Genomic DNA, 25026 nt, shown 5'->3' with positions numbered 1-25026 from the left:
GCTGCAGAGAGGGATGAGGGCCCCCCCGAGCCCCCTCCTCTTTAGGCTGACACCCCCCCCCCCCCCCCCCAGCTCCCCCAGCCGCTCCTCAGAGCACTTGTGCCCCAGCCCCTTCCCCAGCCCCCTGCCCGGCTCTGGACACGCTCCAGCCCCTCTGGGAGTGAGGGGCCCAATCCTGACCCCAGGGTTCAAGGTGCAGCCTCACCAGTGCCGAGCGCAGGGGGGTGATCACTGCCCTGGTCCCGCTGGCCGCACCATTTCAGTTACAAGCCAGGATGCTGTTGGCCACCTGGGCATGCTGCTGGCTCGTGTTCAGCCGGCTGCCAACCAGCACCCCCAGGTCCTTTCCCACCAGGCAGCTTCCCCTTCCCAGCCGCTCTGCCCCCAGCCTGTGGCGCTGTGTGGGGTGGTTGTGCCCCACGTCCAGGACCAGGCACTGAGCCGTGTTGAACCTCATCCAGCTGGTGATCGGGCCAGCCCAGATCCCTCTGCAGCACCTCCTGCCCTCCAGCAGATCAGCTCCCCCCAGCTTGGTGTCATCTGCATCGTGCTGAGGGAGCACTCCGATAAAGACATTGAACAGAGCTGGCCCCAGCACCGAGCCCTGGGGACACCCCGTGTGCCCAGCACCAGCAGGATGTGACTCCCTTCTGGCCATGCAGCTTCCACCCTGCAAGCGGTGTGCCCCTCCAAGCCCTGAGCTGGGTTTTCCCAGGAGGATGCTGTGGGGAACAGTGTCAACGGCTCTACTGAAGTTCAGGTCGGCACCGTCCACAGCCTTTCCCTCATATGCTGTAGGATCACCTGTCACAGAAGGAGATCAGGTTGGCCAAGCAGGACCCACCTTTCATAACCCCATGGTGTCTGGACCCGATCCCCTGGCTGTCCTGTACGTGGCGTGCGATGGCACTCGGGGTGATCTGCTCCCTGACCTTCCGCAGCACCAAGGTCGGGCTGGTAGGGCTTTACTCTCCACGTCTTCCTTCTTGACCCTTCTTGTAGGTGGGTGTCACATCTGCTAACCCCCAGCTGACCGGGACCACCCGGGTGAGCCAGGGCTGCTGATAAATGGGGGAAAGTGGCTCCGTGAGCACTTGGCCAGCTCCCTCCGTCCCCTGGGGTGGATCCCATCTGGCTCCATAGGTGGGATCTGATAGATGCGTGTCTGAGTGGCTGACAGGTCACTGACCGTTTCCCCTTGGACTGTGGGGGCTTCGTCCTGCTCCACATCCCTGTAACTGCCTTGTTTCCTTTTGGATTGTGGGGGCTTCATCCTGCTCCCCATCCCTGTTGCTGACCGTTTCCCCTTGGATTGTGGGGGCTTCATCCTGCTCCACATCCCTGTAACTGCCTTGTTTCCTTTTGGATTGTGGGGGCTTCATCCTGCTCCACATCCCTGTCACTGCCTTGTTTCCTTTTGGATTGTGGGGGCTTCATCCTGCTCCCCATCCCTGTTGCTGACCGTTTCCCCTTGGATTGTGGGGGCTTCATCCTGCTCCACATCCCTGTCTTCCAGCTCCGGGGGCTGGGTACCCGCAGAACAGCCGCTCTTTACTCCGTTAGACTGAGGCGAAGGGGGCGTTAAGTACCTCAGCCTTTTCCTCATCCTTTGTCGCTGTGTTTCTCCCCCTGCATCCGATAAAGGGTGGAGATTCTCCTTGGCTCTTCTTTTTGTTGCTAATGTATTTATAGAAACGCTTTTTATTGTCTTTTACGGCAGTAGCCAAATTAAGTTCTAGATGAGTGGGCTCTGCTCGATAAATCAGCTCGATGCAAGGAGGAGGCGTGCTGCACTGGGCAGGGAGTGCGTTTGGGGCTCGGTGAGTTAATTCTGCGGTTGGCTGGAGAGGTGAGGAACATGCTGGGTGTTTGACTTGACAAAAGAGAAGAGGAATTCGTTAGCAGACTGCATTTGGCTAATTGATCTCGGTAAAGCTTGGATGCTGGCTGTGTTTGGTGCACCTGATGGCATTCAGGACTGCGTTCTGCTGGCCTGGCCGTCCTGCCCGATGCGCTGCCCGGGTTTATCGCCTCCTCGCTGGGTTTAAGGACTTTAGATCATCCCCAGCTGGGGCAATAACCGCCAGACTTGGTTCTCCTGGATGCTGGTGGTGTGCCTGGGCAGTGGTTTCATCCCCGCTTGCTTGGACTTGCCGTTTTTTCTTCCGAGTGAAACTGGGTCGTATGACTTCAGCCATGCCAGGTCGTGTTAAACCGTTAACTGTTTCCGTGAGTGAACAGGGTGATGCTTTTTGTCCATATTTTATTATATGGAGGATAATTATTTCATCCTCCAGACGCGACTCAAACTTTGCACTATTAAGGGCATTATTGAAGTGATACCTTTATAAAAGGGCCTTTCTGAGCCCTGGTCGCCCTCTCCCTTTCCTGTTTTCCTTGAAGTTCCATTGCTTGGAAAATGAATTGCTTGACTTGCTTTCTTTGCAACTTTTAAATACTCAAATTATTTGTAACCGCATTCTGTTGACTGTTTCTCCCTCTGCCATCTGCAGACCTTTTAAAGGTAGGATTCCTAAAATGTGGAGCGTAAGGAGGAGGATGGAGCTGAGAACTGGGAGTTTTTTCAATCAGAAGTTGTGATCGGGCTCCTGCTAGGGGCACAGTGACTGGGATTCACTTGTTCTTCTGTCATCCTTGTAGCAAGTGCATTTTAGGCTTCTTTATTTTCAGCCTGGGATGTTTTGGGCATCTGTTGTCGTCATTTTCTTTTTAAAGTAAATCCCTCTATTCCACTCCCTGCGAATACCTACCCCCCCCTTCATTTTGTCTTGCCTTGAAGTGGTTTCAGAAAACCAGCGCCTCTAACAGCAGAAATGTATTTACAAGTGCACAAAAGGCTGAGTAGAGTAAATAATTTTTTAAAACAAAATTCAGGAGCTCAGAGGAAGGAGCTGCTGTGGTTTCATCCCCCCACTGCTTCCAGAAATGCTGTAGTAGGCATCAAGCAGTTTCTTTGCCTCTCGATAAATTAATTCTGAGCCAGGCACAAATCACTTGGAACTGTCAAAGCAGACCTGTAACATCATTTTTTTGAGAACCCGAGCCGTGTAGCCCATCACTGAGTAAATATTGAGTAGTCAGTAATTTCCACTGGAGAGTTACAAAGCCGCTGCCTCCCTCCCCTCTCCTGCAGCTTCTGCTGCGAAGGCTGCTCACCGCTCGTACAGCGGAGGGAAAAGCTGGGAGGGGTAAGAGGATGGAGAGAAGGGAGGGACAGGCAATGCGAGAGCAGGAGACAGGACTGAGAGTGGAACGGCAAGCGTGGAGCTGGCTGCCTTCAGACAAAGCCCGTCACTGCAGCGCTCCGCAAGGACGCACAATCGCGGGGTGAGGGGACACGGCTGCCTGCGGACCTGCAGGGAGCGACCGCCGGCGAGGATGGAGACCCCGGGCGAGCGGCAGCTCGTTGCATAAATTCCAGGTTTAGATGCTGCCCTTCTGCACGGGCTGTGTGAGGGGAGGGAGACGGAAAGCTTTTGTGATCTCTGCGTTTCTGGTGCTGCAGCGTGCACTAGGAGGACCGGCCGGCTCGCTGGGACCCCCCGAGCACGGCTCGCCCGGCAGAGGAGCTCTCCCGTGGACCAGAGCAGCAGGATCCCTCACCCCAAGAATTTCCAGATAACACCGTGAGCTCTGCGTTGTGCAGCCATTGCAGCGGGCGGGGGTGGGAAGGATGGCTTGGAAGGTACCAAACAGCTTCAGCTGACCTGAAGGTTCAAAGAAAGCCAACTTGGTTTTCCTGATCGTCTTTTTATTTGCATATACCCTCGAAACAGAGGTGCCGAGAAGCCTGAAAAATTCCACCTGTCTTGAGCAGCAAATTCCCTGATGAAAAGGAGATCTCTGAACTTTTGTTGGTCATATTGAAGGTCTCAAGCTTTTCTAGAGGAAAGTAACAAGTCACTGGACTCTCTTCCCAGGGGTGAGGGAAGGGAGAGCTTGTCTGCACGGCTTCCGTAGGGTGTTGGGAAGGATCTCATTTATCAGAGCCTGAAAGGAGGTGCCAGGGCATGTCTTGGACTTGAGCTGCTGCAGGAAGAGGAGAGAGTGTGCTTGCCTTTGGTTTTCTTTTTGCTTTGGCATGGTTTGGAGGCAAGGAACTAAAATGCCTCCTCCTCCGGAGCTGCTCCCTCGTCCGAGCGAGGGGCTCGGATGCAGCAGCTGCGCTTAGCTGAAGAAAATGAAGGAAGGGCAGAAACAAGCATGCACCGAACACCTGGCAGGACTGAATGCGTTGGGTGAAAACCGTACCGATTCCTCCGTCTCCCTGGCTGTCACCCGGGGCGGTGCTGTAGTTAGGCTGTCCGGTGCAGCCAGCCCGGTCCGAGCAGCGTGCTGGAACGCCATGCATCCAGCTAGGTGGTAAAATGACGGTGCCAGGACTCTCGTGCTCGGGGTCACTCGCGCCTCTGCTCCTCTTAACACCATAACAGCAAGAAAAGGCCCTTACCATGGTTTGCCTCTTTCAGGACTGCTTGGGGAAAAAAAGTATAAGCCCTTCTTTTCTTCTGCTGCAGTCTGTGTGCTTTCTTTGTCTTGCATGCCTTCCTGTGGACAGCTGCTCTAGTCTGGCTTCTGCTGCTTTTCTGCAAGTCCATCGTGTCTGTTTTGTGTCTCAGCTGCATGAAGATGTATTTTCTCCCTAGCTGCTTTGTGCCTCCGCTGAGCAGGGTAGCGCATCCGAAGTTGCATGGACGAGAGGACCCGCGCAGCTCGGTGCGCTGGTGAGCGGCTCCGCTCCATTCCCTCGCGCCTGGGACCGGCTGGGGATGCCTGGGGCCAAAGTTTGCTGCCCTCCTCCCGCCCCCTTCGGATGAGCCAAGGAGTGGATCCGCATCCCGGTGGGGTTGGGCTTCATGTGTTTGCCTGGCAAGGAACTCGCCCGAGCGCTGCAAGCAGTGCATGCCATGTCACGGTCCCAGGAGCACTTCTAAACACTTTGCCTGGGCAAGGTGTTTCTTTTTCTGAGTGTTAACCGGGAGACAAAGCAAACCCGGAGCCCGCGGAGGCGCTGGAAGCTTGTTGTCCATGGTCTGTGCACACAAGAGGAATTGTCTGCCAGCTGATTTGTTGTACTCTGAGCCTAATTTTTTGAGTTTCTTTATGGTAATGACTATGATGTGGCAATGCCATCTGTCTTCCTCAGAGTGCCGCTGCTACCGCCTTAACGGTTTTTCCCTTTTCAAGCGTCTGCCGATTCCTCTCTCGTCAGGTTCGCGGATGCTGGAGCAGAGCGTCGGGGAGTGGCTGGAGTCCATTGGCCTGCAGCAATACGAGAGTAAGCTGCTTTTGAACGGCTTTGACGATGTCCGCTTCCTGGTAAGTTGCTGAGTGGGACCCCGGGGGCTTTAACAACCGTGTGGGTAACAAGGAAAGATTTGGCCGATAGCCCGTGGCCACCGCAGAGCGGCTCTAGGTTCTGCAGCCCAGCCGGACGGGCTTGGAGGCATGTGTAGAAGGTTAGAAGGAAGAAATGAGGGTTGTGTTGGGTTGAGGTCGTTCATCTTCACGTTTAATTAAGGTCTTATAGTTCTTTAACTGTAATTTTGATAGAAAATGGTATTTACTGGGCCCCCTGAATCTTTACTGTCCAATTTACTGCTGAATTGGGAACTGAATTGTAGAAGAAATCACCGAGCAGTCTGTGTTCTGGAGTAAGGGGGAGGTGGTAGACCTCCAACATGTTGGAAATATACTTACCCTAAGCTCGCAGGCGGGATGTTCATGAGCTGTATCTCATTTTTGTACATGGCATTGACACTGTTGGCTCTGAAACCTAATGATGACAACACAGTAATGCTTAACGTGAGGTTTTTTTTTTTAATAACTGGTGCCTAGAAACTGAAAGCTGCATGGTGTAAAAATCTGAGCATTCATGTGGAACGATGAACTGCAAAGACAGAAAATCTCAGTGCTGCAGGAGGGTTCATCCTGCATGGCTTAAAGAAAGAAATGCCTTTTGGGTGCGGACTCCACGTTTTGCAAATAAAAGAATTTCTAAAAATGGATGTAGATTTTCGGAAAAGTCATTTGGGCTAACGTAATCTCCTGCCTTGGAGAGGGAGTCGGGGCATCTCTTAGGGACTGTGGGCAGTGCGGAGAGGTGATGTCCAGGAGGATGCGTGCTTGACAGCTGTAGTGTGAGCTGGGTGAAAGGGGGTTTGGAAAACGCAGCAGCCGTCCGGCAGTGGTGAGGGGGTGATGGGGGCAGCTGGAGAAAGAAGGGAACGCTGGATAGGGCATGGCAGGGAGGCGCACAGCTGAGCAGTAGCGGTGCTTAAAGGCAGGATGGAATTATGCTTTGGAAAAAAATGACCTGACCAACAGGATAAGTGGCTTTGTGAATGTCATGGGATCTCCAAGCACCCCAAAAAGCTGAATGCTGTGGCAGTATCCAGCCGTACCTCCTGGCCTCCGTGGCAAGCAGCTTATCCCTTTCTTTTCCCGTAGCCCGGCAGGGCCAACGCTCCCCCAGAGAGGCTGGATTTTACTGTGGTTTATGCACCTTCAGTAGAGGAGCTGCCAGCGGCAGATGATGGTCTTGCCGTGCCCCCTTCTGCCTCTGCCATACGCTGCTCCTGCAGCTGTGTGGCACCTTCCTTGGGGGGTTCGGGGTGAGCTGCACCGGCAGAAGCCCCGGCACCCTCCCCGGGCTCCAGCACTGCCCGCAGCCGTGCAGACCAGGGCCGGCTCTTGCTGCTGCTCCCCAGGCCCAGCCCAGCCCTTCCTGGGGGGCTCCAGCCCCCCAGTGTCGTGGCCAGCAGGTCCCAACCCCCCAGCAGCCCCTTGGCCATGGGGACCGCTGTGCTTCGGGCAGATATGTTCAGCTCCGTGCGAGGTTTCAGCATCCCGGCGTGCTGGGGCCGTCTGATGCAACTTCTGGGATGCTCTGGAGGTGGTACAGTGAATAATACCCCATAGATCCCTGCTGGGATCCTCTGCTGGTGGATCTTGGACCCTTGTGGTACCAGTGAGCTGCTCCCACTCCAGCAGTTAGCAGATAAAAATGCCTTTAAGCAGATAAAAATGCCTTTGCTCTGCCTGGCCCTGCCTGACGAGTGTGCTGATAGACCTCTCTCAGCACAGAAGTTTAATAACGAAGGAAATTAACTTTCCGCTTGTCCCCGGAGAGGCAGGAGCTGAAGACTCGGAGGCAGGGATTTTTATTGACTGAGCTTATTTACAGTAAGTAGCAACACTTAGTTGCAAACTGTCTGACGCAGAGTTTGGTCGTTTGTAAGATGAAAGAAAAGGTTCCTTGTACGTGTCTCAGGGTGTGATTTTATGGTATAGGGGGTGGGAGTTGCTTTTTAATACAGTTTGTGGCTGGATGTTTTCCTTCCCCATCCAATGCTGGGTAACCGTTCCCAGGGTAGGAAATCAGCTTCTGCTGGTGTCAAGGAGTGGGATGCTCTCCTTGCTCATTCCTCTCCAATTTAAAAGGTCAAATACTTGAACGAAGATCTCCTGCAAGCCCTGGCTGTTTTCCATTATGCTGCTTACTGGGAGGCTGGCTGGCGCCCATGCCAAGACTGGCTTTAAATCCTTTCCTCCCAGTCCTGGGAACTTCATGCTGACAGAGTCGGCCCAGTATGAAAGTTTAATTACCGAGAATCTTTTCCTCTGTGGTGTTACTTGCTTTCAGCTGCTGATGTTGTGGGAGTAAAACCTTCAGGTACAGTCGGGATGAGGAACAAGCGGTTCATTTGGTTTTCGTGCTGCTTTTCGTTCTCAGATGAATTATTAAAAGTGGTGTAAACACGGAGGCTGGCTGGCGCAGCGAGTACCAAAAGGACCTGGGTGCTCAGCTCCTGGCGTGGCAGGCTGTCCGTTCCCTTGCTTTTTTACATCACCATTTCTTTATTAACTGCCACTTTCAATTGCTAATGAATTATTTCAAAGTGGCATTATTCTCCTGGAGTTAAAATGGTTTCTGTGAAAGGATTAGTCCCTATTAGGGCCTCATTATGTTAAATATTTCAAAGTCCAAAGAATGCCGGGTAATGGTTTGCAAATTGCCAGATGGGCTATGAGACTAATTAAGTTTTAGTCGCAAAGATTAAAAAGTTGGTGTCTTTTGATATGGAAACGTTCTTGTTTTCTGTGTAAGCTTTCGTGTTGCCTTACACCATCGGGGTTTGTCCAGAGTGCCGAGGATGCTCCCTTTGCTGCCGGAGTCCCCGGGCACCCACTGGTGAGCAAACCAGAAGCTTCTACGTTGAGTAGACCAGGAGTAAAGCACCGCAAGAGCAAACTGTTAGATGGGTGCTGGTAGTACAGCTGGCAATGGGGGCAGAGTCCTAGAAGACAAACTCCTTAATACTCTTAGGAGGGATCTCCTAAGATACTCTTAGGACCTACCTGCGGCAGGTAGTTACTAAAGGATCGAGCAAGCCGTCTAACAAGGAGCATGTCCTCTAAGTGCAGCAGGGATGGGGTGAAATCCAGTGTTCACTGGCACAGTGGCGTGTGGTGCTGGTCTTAAGGGAAATAATGTTTCATGTGTACTGTCTACTCAGTTGGTAGTCCGGTGTTGGGAAGAGAGAAAATCTTCAGGAGTGCAGAAGCTTGGCAGGGGCTTTTTAGTGCTCTTCCTTCACAGGAATTCCTCGTTCCCTCTGTGTTTTCAGTTGGCTCTCGTGTTAATTTGTGCCTTGTATCACAAAAGCCCTTTACACCCCAGATAAGGGAAACGATTCACGAACGCACAGGACGGTGAAGTGATTTTGAAAAGTGTTCTGCAAATATATCGGGCTTCTTAATTAGACGTGAATCTAGGAAAGCAGAAAGATGCATTGTTTCCAAGATTAATAATTCCGTTCCTTTCCGAAATGCAGGGATTCGTGATGAGCTCCGCTCTCCGGCCGCGCAACAGAGGGTGGCTCTGTGCAAGCTGCACCTCCAGCAGCACCCAGGAGGACGGGTGAGCGGGGAGGGGGCAGGAACCCCGCTCCCCCCGTGGGGGGCTGCTCCTTCGCTTCGGCAGGCAGCAGTAACAGCCCAGCGAGCCTTCGGGGACCTGCTGTTTTCACAGGTTTACGTGCAAGAGGCAGGGTTGGAGATGTAAACCCTAATGCGAGCCGTGAACGTTTTGCAGGTTTTCCTATAAAAAGGGGAAGGTCAAAGTGTGTGGTAGCAGCTACCTGGGGGGTGGGTGCTGTGGGTGTTGAGCTGAGGCTTCTCTGCTCTTGGGAATTCCAGCTGGGGGACAACGTTGTAGTAACTCACAGCTGGAAGCCTCGTGTTCCCACAGGACCCCTCGCCCACCAGCTTGCAAGATCAGCACTTTGGTTGTCAGCAAACTAAAGATTTCTGTTGTGGTTCGTGTTAAGTGATGGCTGCCGCCGGGACTGCCCCTCCTCCTGTGTGCGTCTCGCCCAGCGCTGCTTCTCCTTCAGGGGAATTCAGGAGGCGTAGTAAGAGTACTCTGTGTAGTACCAGTTGGTTCTGAGCGGTGACAGACGGGGCTTGTTGGGAATATTCTCGCTTTTGGAACTGGCAGAGATTTGTGAGGGCTTGTGAATTGTTTGTTAGGGAAGAACAAGGCGACACAACCATGGCCGGGAGAAGGCAATCGCAAGTGTTAATGCATAAACGCGATGTCGTCCTGCCTGGACACCGCTGCTTGGTGGTTTAGGAGCTGGAGCTGGGGCGGGACGCTGCGGACGGGCTGAGTTTGCAGCACTGGCCCCACTGGCGTGTTGCTTTCTTCCAGTACTGAAAGGAGAGTTTCTTCATCAGTGTTTCCATGATAGAAAATTCTTGTTAACTCTGCAGAACAAACCGGAGCGCTGCGGCGTTGTGCACGGCGCACAAGAGCATCTCGGTGCCGCTGACCGTTTTTATCATCAAATGCAAAACCGAGATTGTTTCCCACTAGTTCAGAGTAAATGGTCTTGATGGAGCGTTGCCTTCAGCCGAGGGCGGGCATTGCTGGCACCAGTCAGCAGGATCATTTAAACATCGATTTGACGTAACGTTAAAGCATTCTTGCCGATGTATCCAACGTATGTGTTTTGGGGAAGTGACCAAAGTCGACATTTATTGCAGGTTGTATGATCTTTTGGCCTGGTTGAGGGAAGAAAGGGGCTATAAAAGGTGGCTTTAGGTAGCTTAGTTTTCTAAAAGATTTGAGTTCTCCTTCCAAACACTAACGCCCGCACACCGGGCCGTGCTTCTGCGCCTGGAGAAATTCTTACGTTTCCTTTCAGTTTCCTACGAGAGCTTTGCTGTGGTTATGGGCAGTGCTGGGGAAGAGGCTCTCCCTGGTTCTCCTGCTGTTACCCTCCAGCACGAGCCCCGCCGTCCAAGGGAGCAGCTCCCTTCGCTCGCCCTCTCCGCTGCCACGGAGTGACCTTCACCGCCCGCACTGCTGGCTCGGGGCGATCGGACTGTGACACTCAGCTTCTGCTTTTAATATGAGGCTTTAATTCAAAAAGCAGCCTGCTCAGCCAGCCGGGGATTAAAAAAAAAAAAAGCTAAAATGGAGACGGCGCTTCAAATTCACCTCCTCTGCTTCACAGCCTACTGGAATTCTTGCGTTAGAGGGGAAAGGTTTATTTGTGCAATGGGTAAACACAACTGAGTTGAAGCTGCTCGCTGAGTGTTACTGGCATGGGCTGTGCTGTCCTTGACTTTGCAAAAATACAGCTTTGCAAGTAGAATAAAACCCTCAGCAGAATCGCATGCCAAATGTTACCAGTGCTAATGAACCAAGAATACCCCACCACCCAAGAGAAGCCGGCGCTGCTACCTCCCACGTGGAGGAATGCAGCCCTTGTGTGCGTGGAGTTCCAGGAGACCCATTGCCTCATCCTTCACCAGAGGAGAAAAATAAAAGGTCAGATCACAAAACTGCAGCAGCGAGTGAGCAGTGTCGTTCAGAAAAATGCACCATAAATCGACTTAATTGTCCTTGACCGATTATGAGCTGGGGGAACTGTAACAGGAGGCAAAATGTCACAAAAGACGGACCAGGAGGGATTCTGGTGCTCTTAGAGCTTGTTCCCATCGCGTCGCCTGTGATCGCCAGTGCCTCTGCAGCAGATGCTCCCTTCGGGAAGTCCATGGCGAAGTGGTTTTGCGCTGTGAGATGCACCGTGCATCCCAGTGTCCTGCAGCAAACATGGGAACAACCTGGGGGAAAGGCCAGGCTGGATCCCGCTGTGCCAGGGAAAGAAGGGACGTTGCCACTGGAACAAGAAGGACTTGCAGTAAGTCGTGGTGGAATTCCCCCGCAGCAATGAGGAAGGGGATGCCGTTACCTGCGCCCTGCCCACGGCATTTTATGATCCCACAGATCCCATAAATGTGTCTGAGATGCTTGCAAAAGCTTTTCCCTTCCCTCCGAGGGCTGAATGTTTGCTGCTGCCCCGGACAACTTCTCAGGCTGACATCTGAGAAGGGCAAACCTCGCATGCTCTGGCAAATTGTACCATTATTCTGTAGTTGAACTTTTTATTCAGTCCAAAGATATTTTGATTCACAAATGAGCAGGTAGAAGAGAACATAAGCCATTTTTTATGGGTTTTTTTTTTTATTATTGTTCAAGCCTGGATTCCCATGGAGTGTGTGGAAAGCAGCTAATGCTGATTCAATGAGACAGCGTCAGAAACGGAAATCTGTTCTCCTCATGTAGTGCCGTGGGCTCCTTTGGGTTGGTTTTTTTATTATTATTTTTTTAATAATTGGGGAGAAGTGGTAGAAAAAGGATGGCATTGGAAGAACAGGATGTCCGCAAATAATTTAGAGCACTGACATTAATTTGATTAAATGTAATTCAGTGCCACGCTAGATTAGCCTGCAGTGGTCTTCGTTACGAAAGAGCCTTTCTGTCCTCCGCGTGTGTGTGTGTGCAAGCAAACGGTTGATAAAAATGCAGAGCTGAGGCATTGGCTTGGTGTGTGAGTGGAGCCGTGGGTGCCTGCCAGGCTGAGCCCGAGGACATGGGTCGCCTTCACCCTGCAGGTCCCCGCGGTTTGGGTGCTGGCTGATGTCCGCACGATCTGCGTTGTTTTGGCCCGATACCCGTCCTGCTGGAGCGTGGGGCATCACTTGGTGTCCTCGGGGGAATTGCAGCTCTGCTTTACGTGAGCCGCGTCGTAACTGCCCAGCCTGGCTCGCAGGTTGTGGTCCCTGGGGAAGCAGCCAGGCTTTTAGCATGCTCGGAGACCGCGTGTGCCCCAGAGCTTTTTTTTTTTCTTTTCTATTTTTGTATAAGACTTGTCATTTTATAGCAGCTGTCTGGGGAAAACTTAACATATTCCAATGCAGCTTTGCACCCAGCAATGATCTATGAAGTAGAGTGACCTAACGGAGACCCCACAGGCAAGGTTTCACTGCTTCTGCACTCAGTGAAATGAAGAGAAACCCTGGCCTGATGGCTGCTGGCAGGGAATATTTTAGGACAGACCCAGGTAAGCCCCTCTGTAGCTTGTGCCTGGGCAGGCAGGCTCGGTTTCTGCTCTGTCCATCCAGGCAGAAGCTCTTGAGCGGTTGGTTCTGGGCTTGGGTCTTCCCAAAGTCTGCGCTGCAGAGCTCTGCGGGCAGCGGCGTTCGGTGGCCGAGCTTCAGGATGGGCAGGTGGAAGTAAACGCTGCTTGTACCGGGACAGTAACCTCCCCGTCAACCGCTGCTGATCAGATCTGGGAATCTCGTTGGCCTGGCTCGCGTTGGCCGGCGGATTTATTACGGAAATGACTTTCCTTGATTTTTTACGGCACAGGGAGGGAGGGCATCGGCCACGTTACACGGCATTCCCCACTCTTTTATCATCGCTGCCGTCTGGAAATGCGCTTCTCCCTCGGTCCCCAGACTGATTTTGATGCCCTGGGTGAACACCCCGTAAGAGGGAACGGGGCCCTGGCGTGAGGGTTTCTGCCAAGCATCCGAGTGGGAATCGATTCATACAATGAAATGAATTTTTTTGGACAGCTCTCCAGTGGGTTTCAGATGCTACTTGGGTGGTTCACAAGGACTGTGCTTTGTCCGTGGTGGTATGGGGTTTGGATTTGCTCTGGAAGGGAAGGGTGAGAGCGGAGCCATGGAATGATCCAGGGTTTGGGAGGACGTTTTGGCTGCTCACCTGCAGCTCTGAGTGGGAAAACGCGGCGGAGCTGCACCAGAGCTCCCCAGGTGATGGACATGGACTTCAGGGAGAGCAGCAAGTTTGGAGTGGATTTTGAGGAGCAAAGTGGGTGGACCAGAACTGGTAATTTAGAAGATACTTACATTTGATTCATTAGTAGCTCCAGGCCCAATAAACATTAAAAAAGCCATTAAAGTAGCAGTTAATTTTTTTTTCTCTCAATAAAATTTCCTGAACTTGACAACCATGACCGATTCCCTCCGTTGCCATTGTCACGCTGCCAGTCTGCATGGGGAAGAAAATTAAACAAAAATGAAGTGGCTGTGTGCTAATCTCAGATTTATTGTAGGGTTTTGTATATGAGCCCTTTCCACAATTAATGCTCTGTGAAGAGCTGGGGCTTCGTTGTCGTGCCCTTAAAACAAATATACTTTTCCCCCCGGTTTCCACTGAACAGTCTCAAACGGCAGATATCATTAAGGGAAAACAGAAAACGAGGCAAATTACATATTTGTGTGAGTGGGTGCTTGTCCCCTGGCTCCAAAATTAGGGTCGTCGGGCTGCTCTGAGATAAATAACCCCCGGTGCAGGTTGGCTGGAGGTGGCTGACTGAGCAGCGGGTGTTCGGCACTGCCCCTAATCACGGCTGGATCTGGGGAGTTTGTAGGGGTTGATGCTCTGTACTGTCACTGGGGGTCTTGGGTGAAAAGCCCCCCCCGAGAGCGGATCGTGCATTAGACAGAGTGCAAGCTTGTTTCTGGAATGAGCTTATCAATGAGACTGTTAATGAGCTGCTCTCGTCCTCTTGAACAAGATAGATTAGCTTTTTTGCTAATTTTTTTAAAAAGCTTTGCACTTTTTACTCCGAGTGCAGACTCCCCTGAGGCACTTGGGGGGGTCGAGGTTGGCCAGGCTCTGCGGTGGGTGCGGGGCTGAGCTGGTGGCTCCCTGTACCCTGCTCGGGTGGGTTTGGACGTGCAGCTCGGAGGGGCTGGATGAGGCCAGCGTGAAACCCCCAAACCATGTGGGGAAATAAGGCGCTTCATCGTCAACTGCTGATAGATTTGGGGATGGGGAGCTCATCGCTGGCTGCGGTGGCTTGGTCAGCCCCCAGGAATACCTTCGCTCGTTTTTCTGAATTTTGGGTGCCAAAAGTAGAGCAATAGCAGTGGCAGCAAAATGCTTGACGAGATGCAAATTGTCTTGAATGTACTGAGGGGGAAAAGAGAACGAGCTTTGTTTGCATTAATCTCAGAAAAAAATGGATGCTTTGGCTCCTGCAGCTGAAGACGCTGTGCTATAGATGTTCGCAGAAGCCTTTGTAGTCTAGAAAAGCTGTGTTTGGGTTTTGCATCTGTTGCTTTTAATAGCAAACACGTTCTGGTCCCTGTCTTCCCTGCAGTCCGTTGCCTGTCTTTAATACAGGGTTTGGTAACGGGGGCAGCGCTGGGGTTCGTGTGAGCCGAGTGACACAGTCGGGATTCATTAAGCGGCGTTGCTGGCTGGATCTGACTGCGCATCCTATACGAAACTTTCTTTGCCTCGGGCCCTTCCTTAGCTGGGAAGAGAGGGTGGACTGCAGCCAGGCTCTGTGCAAGACGCAGCGTCTGAAAATTGGGTAGTTAAGTGCCTGCAGAGTGTCCTGCTGGAAGGGGAATGCTGGCAGATTTCAGCAGCGCTGGTTTTGGCACGCTCGCCTTCAGGGTCACCTAACTAGCAGGAGGGGATGCTACCTTCGTACGATGTAACCTCTGACTGGGCTTTTTTATTTTTCCCCCTTTAATGAGAAACCTGGAGCCTTGCAGGCTGTTTAATTACAGTGCAAGATGTGAAGCATGACTAAAGCAGCCCCTTTCTCTAAAAGCTTGTGTTTCTGCAGGCGGGTCGGCGGCAGCAGCAGCCTTTGGGGCTCCCTGGGGCAGCCCAGAGGAGACTGGGGGTCACCGGCAGATCTCTGCCCTCCTTCGGAGCAGTGTGGAGGGCAGGGCTGGGTTCAGAGGTGCCCCTGGCGGCTCCGTGTGTTGTGCCTTTCCACGGAGGGAGCTCTGTTAGCTGTGAGGAAGCTGAGGGCCAGGTTGAGGGGTGGAAGCTCCTCTGAGCTGTCTGGCAAGCAAGTCCCTGCCAGTTTGCACCCAGGGAGTGGGATCCACCTTGCCCAATTTCACATGTCAGCGACTGGCCTGATGGGTCAGGCTCTTTGGGTTGCCGGTGGGCGCAGGGGAGGGCTCCTCGGGGTGATGCATTTCACCCCCGGGGGGACACTGAGAGCTAGTTCCTGATGGAGCGAGGAAAAAAAGGGTGAGGTGTTGGGATGGAGGGGGCAGCGTTGGGATGTTCCCCACTCCCCGGGCATGGGTGGAGGCGAGAGCTGTGGCCCTGGTGCAGCCCTGAGCTGGCTCCGCTCAGCCCCGCAGCCAGGAGAAACCCGCAAGGTAGAAAGCATTTGTCACAACGAATAAAGCCTGAAATCTGTCTTTGGGAAGTCTTTTTGCTTCTAGTTGGCATTTCTGAGGCTGCTGCTGCAGGATGGTAGAGGAGTGGGTTAACGGCAGAGCGGACCCAGGGCAGCTTTTCTCTCCCCCACCTCCGGCACTTGCTGAATCCATCCTGGGAGGACCAGAGAGGGGCTGCCCCGGAGCCAGGGGTCCAGCTTCGGCGGGACCCCTGGGAGGTGGCAGCTTTTGACCTGGTTGCCGAACTGTGTCAGCACCAAAGGGGACATTTGTTTGAGGAAGAAAAAAAACCAAAACCAAAAACAAAACAAACCAAACAAACAACAACAAAAAAAAACCCAACCAAAAAAGCAAACCCAAGCCAAACAAAAAAAAGAAAAAAGGAAAAACAAAAAAAAAACCAACCAAAAAAGCAAACCCAAGCCAAGCAAAAAAAGAAAAAAGGAAAAACAAAAAAAAACCAACCAAAAAAGCAAACCCAAGCCAAACAAAAAAAAGAAAAAAGGAAAAACAAAAAAAACCCCTGATAACAATTAAACAAAAACCTGTATTGGGATATTGTTTAAAAATCAAAATGAACTGCCCTTAGAGCAATTTTTCTGAAATTTTGCGTCCCGGTGTCAAGGCCACCTCCCTGTGCGCAGCCCTTTGTAACGAAGGGGCTTCGTTGCATCTCAGCGATGAACGCCCTGTTCCCTTTCCCCCTGCGAGCTGCTGGGTGAGGACATGGCTGCCATCATCCCTCCTTGGTCCAGCAACGCAGCGGCTCTTGACTGGTCTGGGGACAGCTGGGAAGGCTGGGGCTGGTGATGAGGAGCCGGCAAGATGTGCCGGGAGAGGCAGGGAAGGGTGAGAGCCACAGCAGACTCCAGCTGGGTCTTGGTGCCTGGGGGCTCTCCTTGCTGAGGGGGCTTTTTGTGCGATATTGTTAGCTGCTGGTTAAGCAGAGAGGGGGGTTTGCAGGCGCTGGAGCCCGAGGAGGGGGGTTTGCAGGTGCCGGAGCCTGAGCAGAGAGGGGGGTTTGCAGGCACAGGAGCCCGAGGAGGGGGGTTTGCAGGTGCCAGAGCCTGAGCAGAGAGGTGGGTTTGCAGGCGCCGGAGCCTGAGCAGAGAGGTGGGTTTGCAGGAGCCGGAACCTGACCAGAGAGGTGGGTTTGCAGGAGCCGGAGCCTGAGCAGAGAGGTGGGTTTGCAGGAGCCGGAGCCTGAGCAGAGAGGTGGGTTTGCAGGAGCCGGAGCCCGAGGAGGGGGGGTTTGCAGGTGCCAGAGCCTGAGCAGAGAGGTGGGTTTGCAGGCGCCAGAGCCCGAGGAGGGGGGGTTTGCAGGTGCCAGAGCCCGAGCAGAGAGGTGGGTTTGCAGGCGCCGGAGCCCGAGCAGAGAGGTGGGTTTGCAGGCGCCGGAGCCTGAGCAGAGAGGTGGGTTTGCAGGAGCCGGAGCCTGAGCAGAGAGGGGGGTTTGCAGGCACAGGAGCCCGAGGAGGGGGGTTTGCAGGCGCCGGAACCTGAGCAGAGAGGTGGGTTTGCAGGCGCCAGAGCCTGAGCAGAGAGGGGGGTTTGCAGGCACAGGAGCCCGAGGAGGGGGGTTTGCAGGAGCCGGAACCTGAGCAGAGAGGTGGGTTTGCAGGCGCCGGAGCCCAGGGAGGTGGGTTTGCAGGCGCAGGAGCCTGAGCAGAGAACAGGAGCAAAACCACAGCAGTGGCTGTGCTGGAGGAGCGTGGCTCGGAGGCAGGTGGCAGCAAGCATCTCTGCCCCTTGGCTTTTGTCTGAACGGCGTGTTAAACGCGAAGAGGTTTAAAGTCGAGTTTAAACAGCTCATCTGTTCAGTTGGCAGAGGTTAAAAGATCCTCCAGTATTGCCTTTAATTATCTATTTTAGTGGCAGATTATTTTCTTTCATAGGAGATGAAATCTGGATGGGTTTAAAGGGCGTTCCTCTGAGCGGAGGCTCCTGCACCGTAGGCTGTGATGATTTCTTCGGAGCTGCTACGCTTTGTCTATCCTCGTTAAGTATCCTGAGAACGCAGACTGGCACTGAGGGAATTGAATGTGACACATCAAAATAAGGAGTGTTGGAGAAAGCTGTAGGCTTTACAGTCTTTAACTAGCTGGTATCCTTGCTACAGAGCAAGCAATTTTCCTGGACTTTGAGATGCTAAAAGTGGGAGAACACCTATTGCCTTGCCTTGGGCCGTGTTAGCATAAACCGGGCGTCCTGGGGGAGCGTGAGCTGCCAGCCCTGTGCTGCTGCTTCGGGAGCGTGGCTGCGGTAGCCCGGCGTGGCTGTGCTCAAGTGGCTTAGCCCCACAAAGGCTCAATATTGGAAAATAAGCGTGAGGAAAAAACGTAAACAGGATCAGCAGGCTTGTTTGGTTTTTCTATGTGAAAATTACCCATCACCATTATCGCAGCTCGTTTGGCTGCCAAGCGTCCTTGCCGGCCCGGCTGGCGCGTGCAGGGTTTGCGGTGAGCCGTGCCCTCGGTGGCATCCTGCAGCTCTGGCACCCGGCTCTGCGCAGAGGACCTGGGCAGGTCGGGGGAGCAGAGAGGGTTGGGGTGTCAGCAACTGCAGGTTTCAGGTACCCAAGGGGTGAGGTTAACCTGCTGCAGGGACTTCGGTGAGTCAGTCCCTTCCTGCGCTTCCCTTCGCCCAGGCAGGGCGGTAATGCTTTGCTCTCCAGGCTTACAGGAGAAATCCCATTACTTGCTCTAGCCCTCTTCTGTCCGTTGAAAATAGCCCTTTAAAAGCCATCTCCCTGTGGGAGACGAATTCCTTGCACATTTGATGCCCCCTAAGGACCTTCTGGCAAGCCCTGCAGCAGAGCTGTGGCATGCAGAACCGCTGGTGCCAGGTAAGGTGCGTGTCGTGTCGGGGGACTTAAGCTGCCTCTAATCCTTTCGCTCTTCCCGAGCTGAGCCCACAATCTCCCGCTGCTACAGGAATGCGCATTAAATGTGGCTCTTTGGCTTAAAACTTGTGAACAAGAAAGGGGAGGGATGTTTTCATTTTTTTTCCCTGGGATCATGCTGCTAACAACCCAGAGTGATCACTGCCTCTGACAGCGTGGCCTCTCTCCACTTTGCTCACGTAGGGGGTTTGCTCTCGATGCAATGGAGCCTTCTGCTGCTCCTGCACCGAACGGGCACCCTCAGAGCCTTCAACCCACAAAAAGCCTTTTTTTTTTTTGGTGCAAATTCAGGGGTGTACAGACCGGCTTCTATGACATGGTGACACCCTTGTGCAGAGCTTTGTGTGTAGCATTGCCACTTGGGTGAGACCCAGGGGTTTCACACAGCTTTGCCTGCGGGACGTGGGGTGCAACCCAAGGAAGGCAAGGCAGGTATCGGTGTGGCCCTGTCCCCTGCAGAGCTGCCACCCACCCACGGTGCCATCTCCAGCAGTGGCAGCAGCTCTTTCCAGCTGGCAGCGGGCTGTGGCACTGCAGACAATGCTGCAGCCTGTTGTTATAAACTGACCTTTTGGGAAAACAGGGAGCAAACCATCCTAACCGGCTGCGGGCTCTTTAGTCCCTGCTCTTTCTGCTGTTTAAATAACTCGTAGACAAACGCTTTTGTACTGCAGCTGTCTGCTCCAGATCTGCAGTCTCAGTCCTGGCGCAGCCTGCCAGGAATCGAGGGCGTCAGGCATCCCTGCCAGGGGAGGATGGAGGCGAGGAGCCTCCGCCTCGGTGCTGTGGGTGCCGACGGCCGCGGAGCATCGGCAGCGCCCTGCTTGGCTGCCACTCGCTGCTTTAATTTGCCACTGTCATTTGCTAAATAATTGTTTCCCTGCAGTCTGTTCTCTGAGGGCAGCTCTCCCAGCGACTTGGGCATCTCTTACCTATAGCGTTAATTCCGTGTTTCTCTGAACACTTATCCCTGCAGTCAAGGGGAAGAGCAGCATTCAGGGCGGAGAGCCGTGCGGCATCCTACCCGGCAGTTATCCCACCAGGCCATGGAAGCGCTGGGAGCGATGCTGCCAGGCTCGGTGCTGTCATAGAGCAGGCACAAACTGAGCAAGTCAGGAGCAAAGCGGACGCTGGCACCGCTGGGAGCGAGCCGGCCGGCTGCAGGACTGGCGTCTGGCTCCATGCAATGCACCGGTGACTCGCACAACGCCGTTGCCGGAGGTGACCTCACCCCACAGGCTGCCCGGCAAGTCCCTGGGCTGGTCCAGGAGCATCTGAGAGCAGAAGGGGCAGCAGGAAGGGCTGTTCCCCTTCCTCTGCCCCGGCAGGAGCCAGCGCCGCCCCATGGGCCGTGCTTGGGTGAGCTGGCCGCTTTGTTAGCGCACTCACATTAGGCTGTTGTGTTTAAAGCAGGTAGCACTTAGCAAAACGTATGTGCTGAAATACTGCAGAGGGTGCGGGGTAGGGAGGAACAGAAAACATTTGCTGTCTTTTTGAAGAGGAGACTTGGCCGTCTTCCCCTCGCCTTTCCCTCCTGGAGCCCTGGCCGGTCAGCCTACTGTTCCTGCAGCCTGTGTGCCCCTGCAGCAGCAGCGTGTTGCCTGACAGGCAGTTTTAATTAGGTTTCTTTTCTAAAACCAAAATGTGGAACAGCGAAGTGCTGTCAGCTCAGACCTTCAAGCTGTGACTCTCCTGAGAGCAGCGGGAGGCAGGTCTGGGGAGGGGGGTCCGGGCTGGAGCAGAAGCCCTGGCTCCAACAGCAGCGGGGCTCTTCCAGCCATGGGGAGACGTGCCCGGCCTTCCCACTGAGCGATGCCCAGGTACAGGGGGCAGGGATGCAGGCTGGGGGGGGTGTGCTTCTGGGGGGGTTGAAGCCCCTGTGCTCTGCGTGCGTCCGCTCTTGCTCCACAGGGAAAAGCAGGGGAGAAAAAGGGCTTTAACAGAGCAGTGTGCGGCGGCCAGAGCATCTGTGCCGGAGCAGGGTGGGCTGCCTCCCTGCGCGGGGGACAAGTCTGACCTTTGCTGGGTCGCCTGCTGTCATGGAAAGAAATTCAGGTTTGGCTGTGGCTGTGGAGAAAGGCTGAGCAGAGCTGAGCGCCCCGTGTCAGGCACCACGCGTGGAGCGGGGCTGGGGTTTGCTTGGGCGTTGGCACGCAGCGGTTGCGCCTGTGCATCCAGCGGGAAGGGTGCGGTGAGCGATGACCTGAAATCCATCGGACCTTAGGAAGAGGACGTGGCAGAGCAGGAGGGAGGGGGTGGCAGTGCTCTGCCCCACCGATGCCACGTGTGCTGCGGCCCCTCTCATGTCAGCCCTCTCGGTGCCTGAGGTTGATACATGGGGCAGAGCTGCCTCCCTTGGGAGCCTTCCTCGTCCTCCTCCTCCTGCGGGGACGTGCTGGGAGGTGAGGTCAGGAGTGGCGCATCATCCCCACTCCTGCTGTGGCTCCTGTTACCCTCTGCTCCCATGTCGCTCCTTCCTGTCCCCGCAGGGCTGTAATGTCATGGAAGACCAGGACCTTCGGGACATCGGGATCGGTGACCCGCAGCACCGTCGGAAGCTCCTGCAGGCTGCTCGCTCCCTCCCGAAGGTCAGCACCGACACCTCTCACTTGAAGCGGGGACGAGGCATTGCCCAGCACGGCTGTGGAAGCACAGGAGGCAAAAGCCATTCCCTGCGGCTCCAGCCACAGAGGGGTCACAGGGACTGTGGGGAGGGTTTGGGGAGTAGCAGGGAGGAGGAGGAGGAGGAGATCTGTCCACCAAACTATGTGGATGGGATGACTGTGCTGGGGAGAGGGTGGCTATCCCTCCTGCCAGTCTTGATCCCAAGTGATTCCCTGTTTATACAGGGAATATTTTACTCTCAAGCTGCCAGCATGATGATGGCCTTTAAACCGATTTTAATTGACGCTGTGTGCCTTGAGATCCCAGCCCCCTGGGGCTTTTAACCCCTTTCTTGTGCTTTTACAGTTGAAACCCCTGGGCTGTGATGGGAACAGCCAGCCTTCGGTTCCCGCATGGCTCGACTCTTTGGGGCTGCAGGATTACATTCAGTCCTTCCTCTCGAGTGGCTACAGCTCTATTGACACTGTGAAAAACCTCTGGGAGCTCGAAATAGTAAACGTGAGTATCGCCCTTCCCTTGCCGTGGCAGCGAGGTCCTGCAGTTCCCTCCGGGACTGTGACTTGCAGCGAGTGGTGTTAAACGGGAGCAGCGCTCTGGGAGAGGGGAGGCTTTGCTCCGTGCCGAGGGCTTACGGTGACCGCGGTCTCTTCCTGCAGGTGTTGAAAGTGAATCTGCTGGGCCATCGGAAGAGGATCATCGCCTCCCTGGCAGACAGGCCGTATGAGGAGCCACCGGCAAAGCCCCCGCGGTTCTCGCAGCTAAGAGTGAGTCCCTGGTTGTTCCCTCCCTGGCTGAGCCGTCGGTGCGGAGCGCGCTCGGCAGCGGCCAGGGTGCACTCTTCTACCCTGGCTCTCCTTCACTGCCCTCCTTCTCTTTCAAAGAACTAAGCTGGAGTCTGTCAGGAATAATTGTCCCCTTCCTGATTAGCAGCTATCACCTCTGGGGGACTCGGAGAGCTGTAGAGGATGTTTAGTGACAGCTGGGGTGGGTGTCCAGACTCAGAGAGGGAAGCACAGTCAGCCTTACTCTGCTGCTTTCTGCCTAGCAAAATCAATAAAAAGGGGGAAAAACCACCCTAAAATGTCAATACTTAAGTTAAACCTCCTTTGAAAGTAAGTATTGAGAGTAACAAGCATAGAGTCATCTTTGAAAATTGTATTGCTTTTTACAAAAAGGAAAGGGTAAAACCGAAATGGCTTGTTTCTTATTAAAACAAATCGATCTGACTTGGAAGCTGGGGTTACTCCTTGTTCTCAGATCCTTGGTGGTTTGGGAAGAAAGTTCTTGAAGCGTTGAGGCAACTGCACATCTGGCTGTGCGGAGGAGGGAGTGTTTTGTGTTAAACAGTTCCCACAGATGCACCTTGGCTGCTGCTGGGGATGATGCAGAGCCCAGTACTCCCACTCCAAGCGTGGTCAAGCAGAACTTGGGAAATGTAACAGCCAGGCTGGCTCTGACTTGGCCAGAGCACCTGGAGCGCTTGGGCAGAGTGAAAACAAATTACAAATTTGCCATTCTACTGCAGAGATTCTGCTGCGGCCGGGCCCTGCAACAGCAAATGTCACTGTTGGGACAGACACACTCTAGCTGAAAGGGTGGATGAGTTTACCAACCCTTAGCTTTCTTCTTTGTGGGTCCGTCTTCTTGTGCAAAAGAAAGCTGAAGTGTGCAAACACATCAGTGCTGGGAGAAATCTTAATGTGGCCGGTTGTATCCATGCAGCTTTTCACCTTATCAGCTCCGGTGGTGTGTGAGTATCCAGCAGATACTCACACAGGCATGATCCTGCTACTGAACGGAGTGGGGGAGGGTCATATTCAGCTCTCGCAGGTCAGATTCTGGATGCCTGCCCCGTGGGAGACATCAGGTAGCTCCTTGGGCTCAGGTGCCTCCATGTGAGGTTGGTGCCTGCACTGAGTGGGTAGCAGGGTGCTACTCCCAGCTCTGTGCCCTGCACCGACGGGGAGCACTGCACTGACGTGCTCCCCCTGCTTTGCTGGCCAGATGTAGGGCGGCCTTCCCACAGGCGGGAGGGTGACACGGCTCAGCTGGTGAGATGGGATGCAGCTGGGACCTGCTGCCGTGATTGCACCGGGTGAGAGTCGGGAATGTGCCTCCCTGGGCTGGCTGGGCTTCACGAGAGCTGCTCTCGCTGCCAAGTAGCGCTGGGCACGATCCATGGATGCTGGTGTTTCGCCGTAGGATTAGCAGCCTCTGGACGTCAGGCCTTTCCTCATTGGGGCAGCTGTAGCGTTCGTCATCCTTCCCGAAAAATGATGTTTGAGCTGAGTTTGGCAAACCCTGTTGAGCTTGCAGTGAAGCTGTGAGCTCGGGAGCAGGGTAGCATGTTCAGGAGGACACACACGCACGTCATGCAGCTTCCTCCTGGTGTTTGCACATCAGGTTCCTGCAGCAGGAATTGGGAGTGACTGGAGTTTCCCCGTCCCAAACATCTGGTCCTTGCCCTGCTGCAGAGCTCTTCCCCCCTTGCCTCGGATCCCCAAGGCTTTTCAACCAAAACAGCCTTAGCTGAAGCGAGTTGGGCTGCTGTGCCCTGCTTGCTCACACTGGACTTTTTAGGAACTGGGGTTCAGGTGTAAAAAAAGAGAGGATTCATGCTGGTGCTGCACTGGGAGTGCTCAGGAGCCAGGAGGGTGTCACATACAAACCCTGCACCTTCGTCCTGCTGCTCAGCCGCTCCCTTTTCAGACAACAAAAGCCCAGACGAGCAGCAGCCAGCTGAAGATCTGCACTTCTCTGAAATGTCCTCTTGAGACCGATGAGACTGAAGGCAGGGTTGTTGGGAAGGCGGGGGCGGGGGGTGGGGAGCAGAGAGGAGTCCTTTGGTGTAGCATCAACTGATTGATATGCTGGACGGGGAGGCTGTGTAAGAGAATGGGCCATTTGCAGCATTTCCTGGTGCTACAGCTGGTGCCATCCAGCGCCTGGCTCCGGCGTGGGGAGCGGAAGGACGTCAATGGCAAATTAAGCAAGTCCGTTGAATGGGACTAATGCGTGGTGCAGCTGTGAGCATCCCGCATTGTCTGCCGGGCTGGCTGGCACGTACAGGCAGGGGATCTTGCCTGCAGTGAGAGCCAGGCTGTCAGGCATCTGGGCTGGGCTCTCGCTGGGCTCCCAGGCTTTTCTCCTGGGGTGCTTGGTCGTCAGCGGCTTTTCAGTGCTTTGCTTAGTGCTTGAGTGGAGCCTGTTCCTCTGTGAACAGCCTGCCCGCTGCTCCGTGTGTCTCCTGCCCTTCTGGGATGAGCTCAGGGGAGGCGTGCTCAGCAGAAGGGGCTGCGTACCTGCCTGAAACCATCCTGGAGCAAAGCGGGGGTATCAGGCCGAAAATAAATGGTGTAATCGGTGACACTGAGCCCGCAGGAGCCTGCAGAGCAGGAACTGACCCCATTAACGCTGCTCATCGCACCCTGTGAATTTGTCACATTGCACTGCGAAGGGGAGCGAGGGGTGGGCATGGCTGCAGCATGGCCTGACCGGGATGGTCTCTGCTGTCTGCTTGTTTCAGTGCCAGGACTTGATGTCCCAGACATCGTCGCCCCTGAGCCAGAACGACTCCTGCACGGGCAGATCTGCCGATCTCCTGCTGCCCTCCGGGGACACCGGGAAGAGGCAACATGACCGTGGCACCGAGGTTGCTCCTTACTCCAGAGCTGAGCGCTACAAAGCACAGGTCAGTGGGTGCTTTTGTGTGTCCTGGAGGTCCCTCTCTGCAGCTCAGAGCAGGCTCCTGCCTCCCTGCAGCCAGCGAGGGGCTGGGATGATGCATGGAGAGCCCAGGAGCTGGCCAGGCACAGCATCCCTCAGGCTTTAGAGCCAGCAGCTCCTGGGTCCCTCCATCGCACTGTGGAAATGGGTGACTCACTTCCATCAGCTCCAGCACCTTCACCCACCACGTGCAGCCCCCTCCCAGCTCCTGG

The 25026-nt window shown here is 54.3% G+C and overlaps 1 protein-coding gene across 10 annotated transcripts in view; it reads left to right on the top strand.

The window, feature by feature from the left end:
- ANKS1A (ankyrin repeat and sterile alpha motif domain containing 1A) overlaps positions 1–25026 on the top strand; it is a 112153-nt gene that overhangs the window by 77071 nt on the left and 10056 nt on the right. For all 10 annotated transcript variants that reach the window (XM_055727952.1, XM_055727949.1, XM_055727953.1 and 7 more), the window contains 5 exons: positions 5234–5340; positions 20953–21051; positions 21434–21586; positions 21745–21852; positions 24615–24779. In XM_055727952.1, the coding sequence (XP_055583927.1) occupies positions 5234–5340; positions 20953–21051; positions 21434–21586; positions 21745–21852; positions 24615–24779 (632 nt within the window). The remainder of the gene's footprint in view (positions 1–5233; positions 5341–20952; positions 21052–21433; positions 21587–21744; positions 21853–24614; positions 24780–25026) is intronic.

This window comes from Falco cherrug, chromosome 16, assembly GCF_023634085.1.
Source record: "Falco cherrug isolate bFalChe1 chromosome 16, bFalChe1.pri, whole genome shotgun sequence".
Taxonomy (NCBI): domain Eukaryota; kingdom Metazoa; phylum Chordata; class Aves; order Falconiformes; family Falconidae; genus Falco; species Falco cherrug.
Note: the sequence above shows the minus strand (reverse complement) of the source record. Positions and strands in the feature narration are given on the sequence as shown.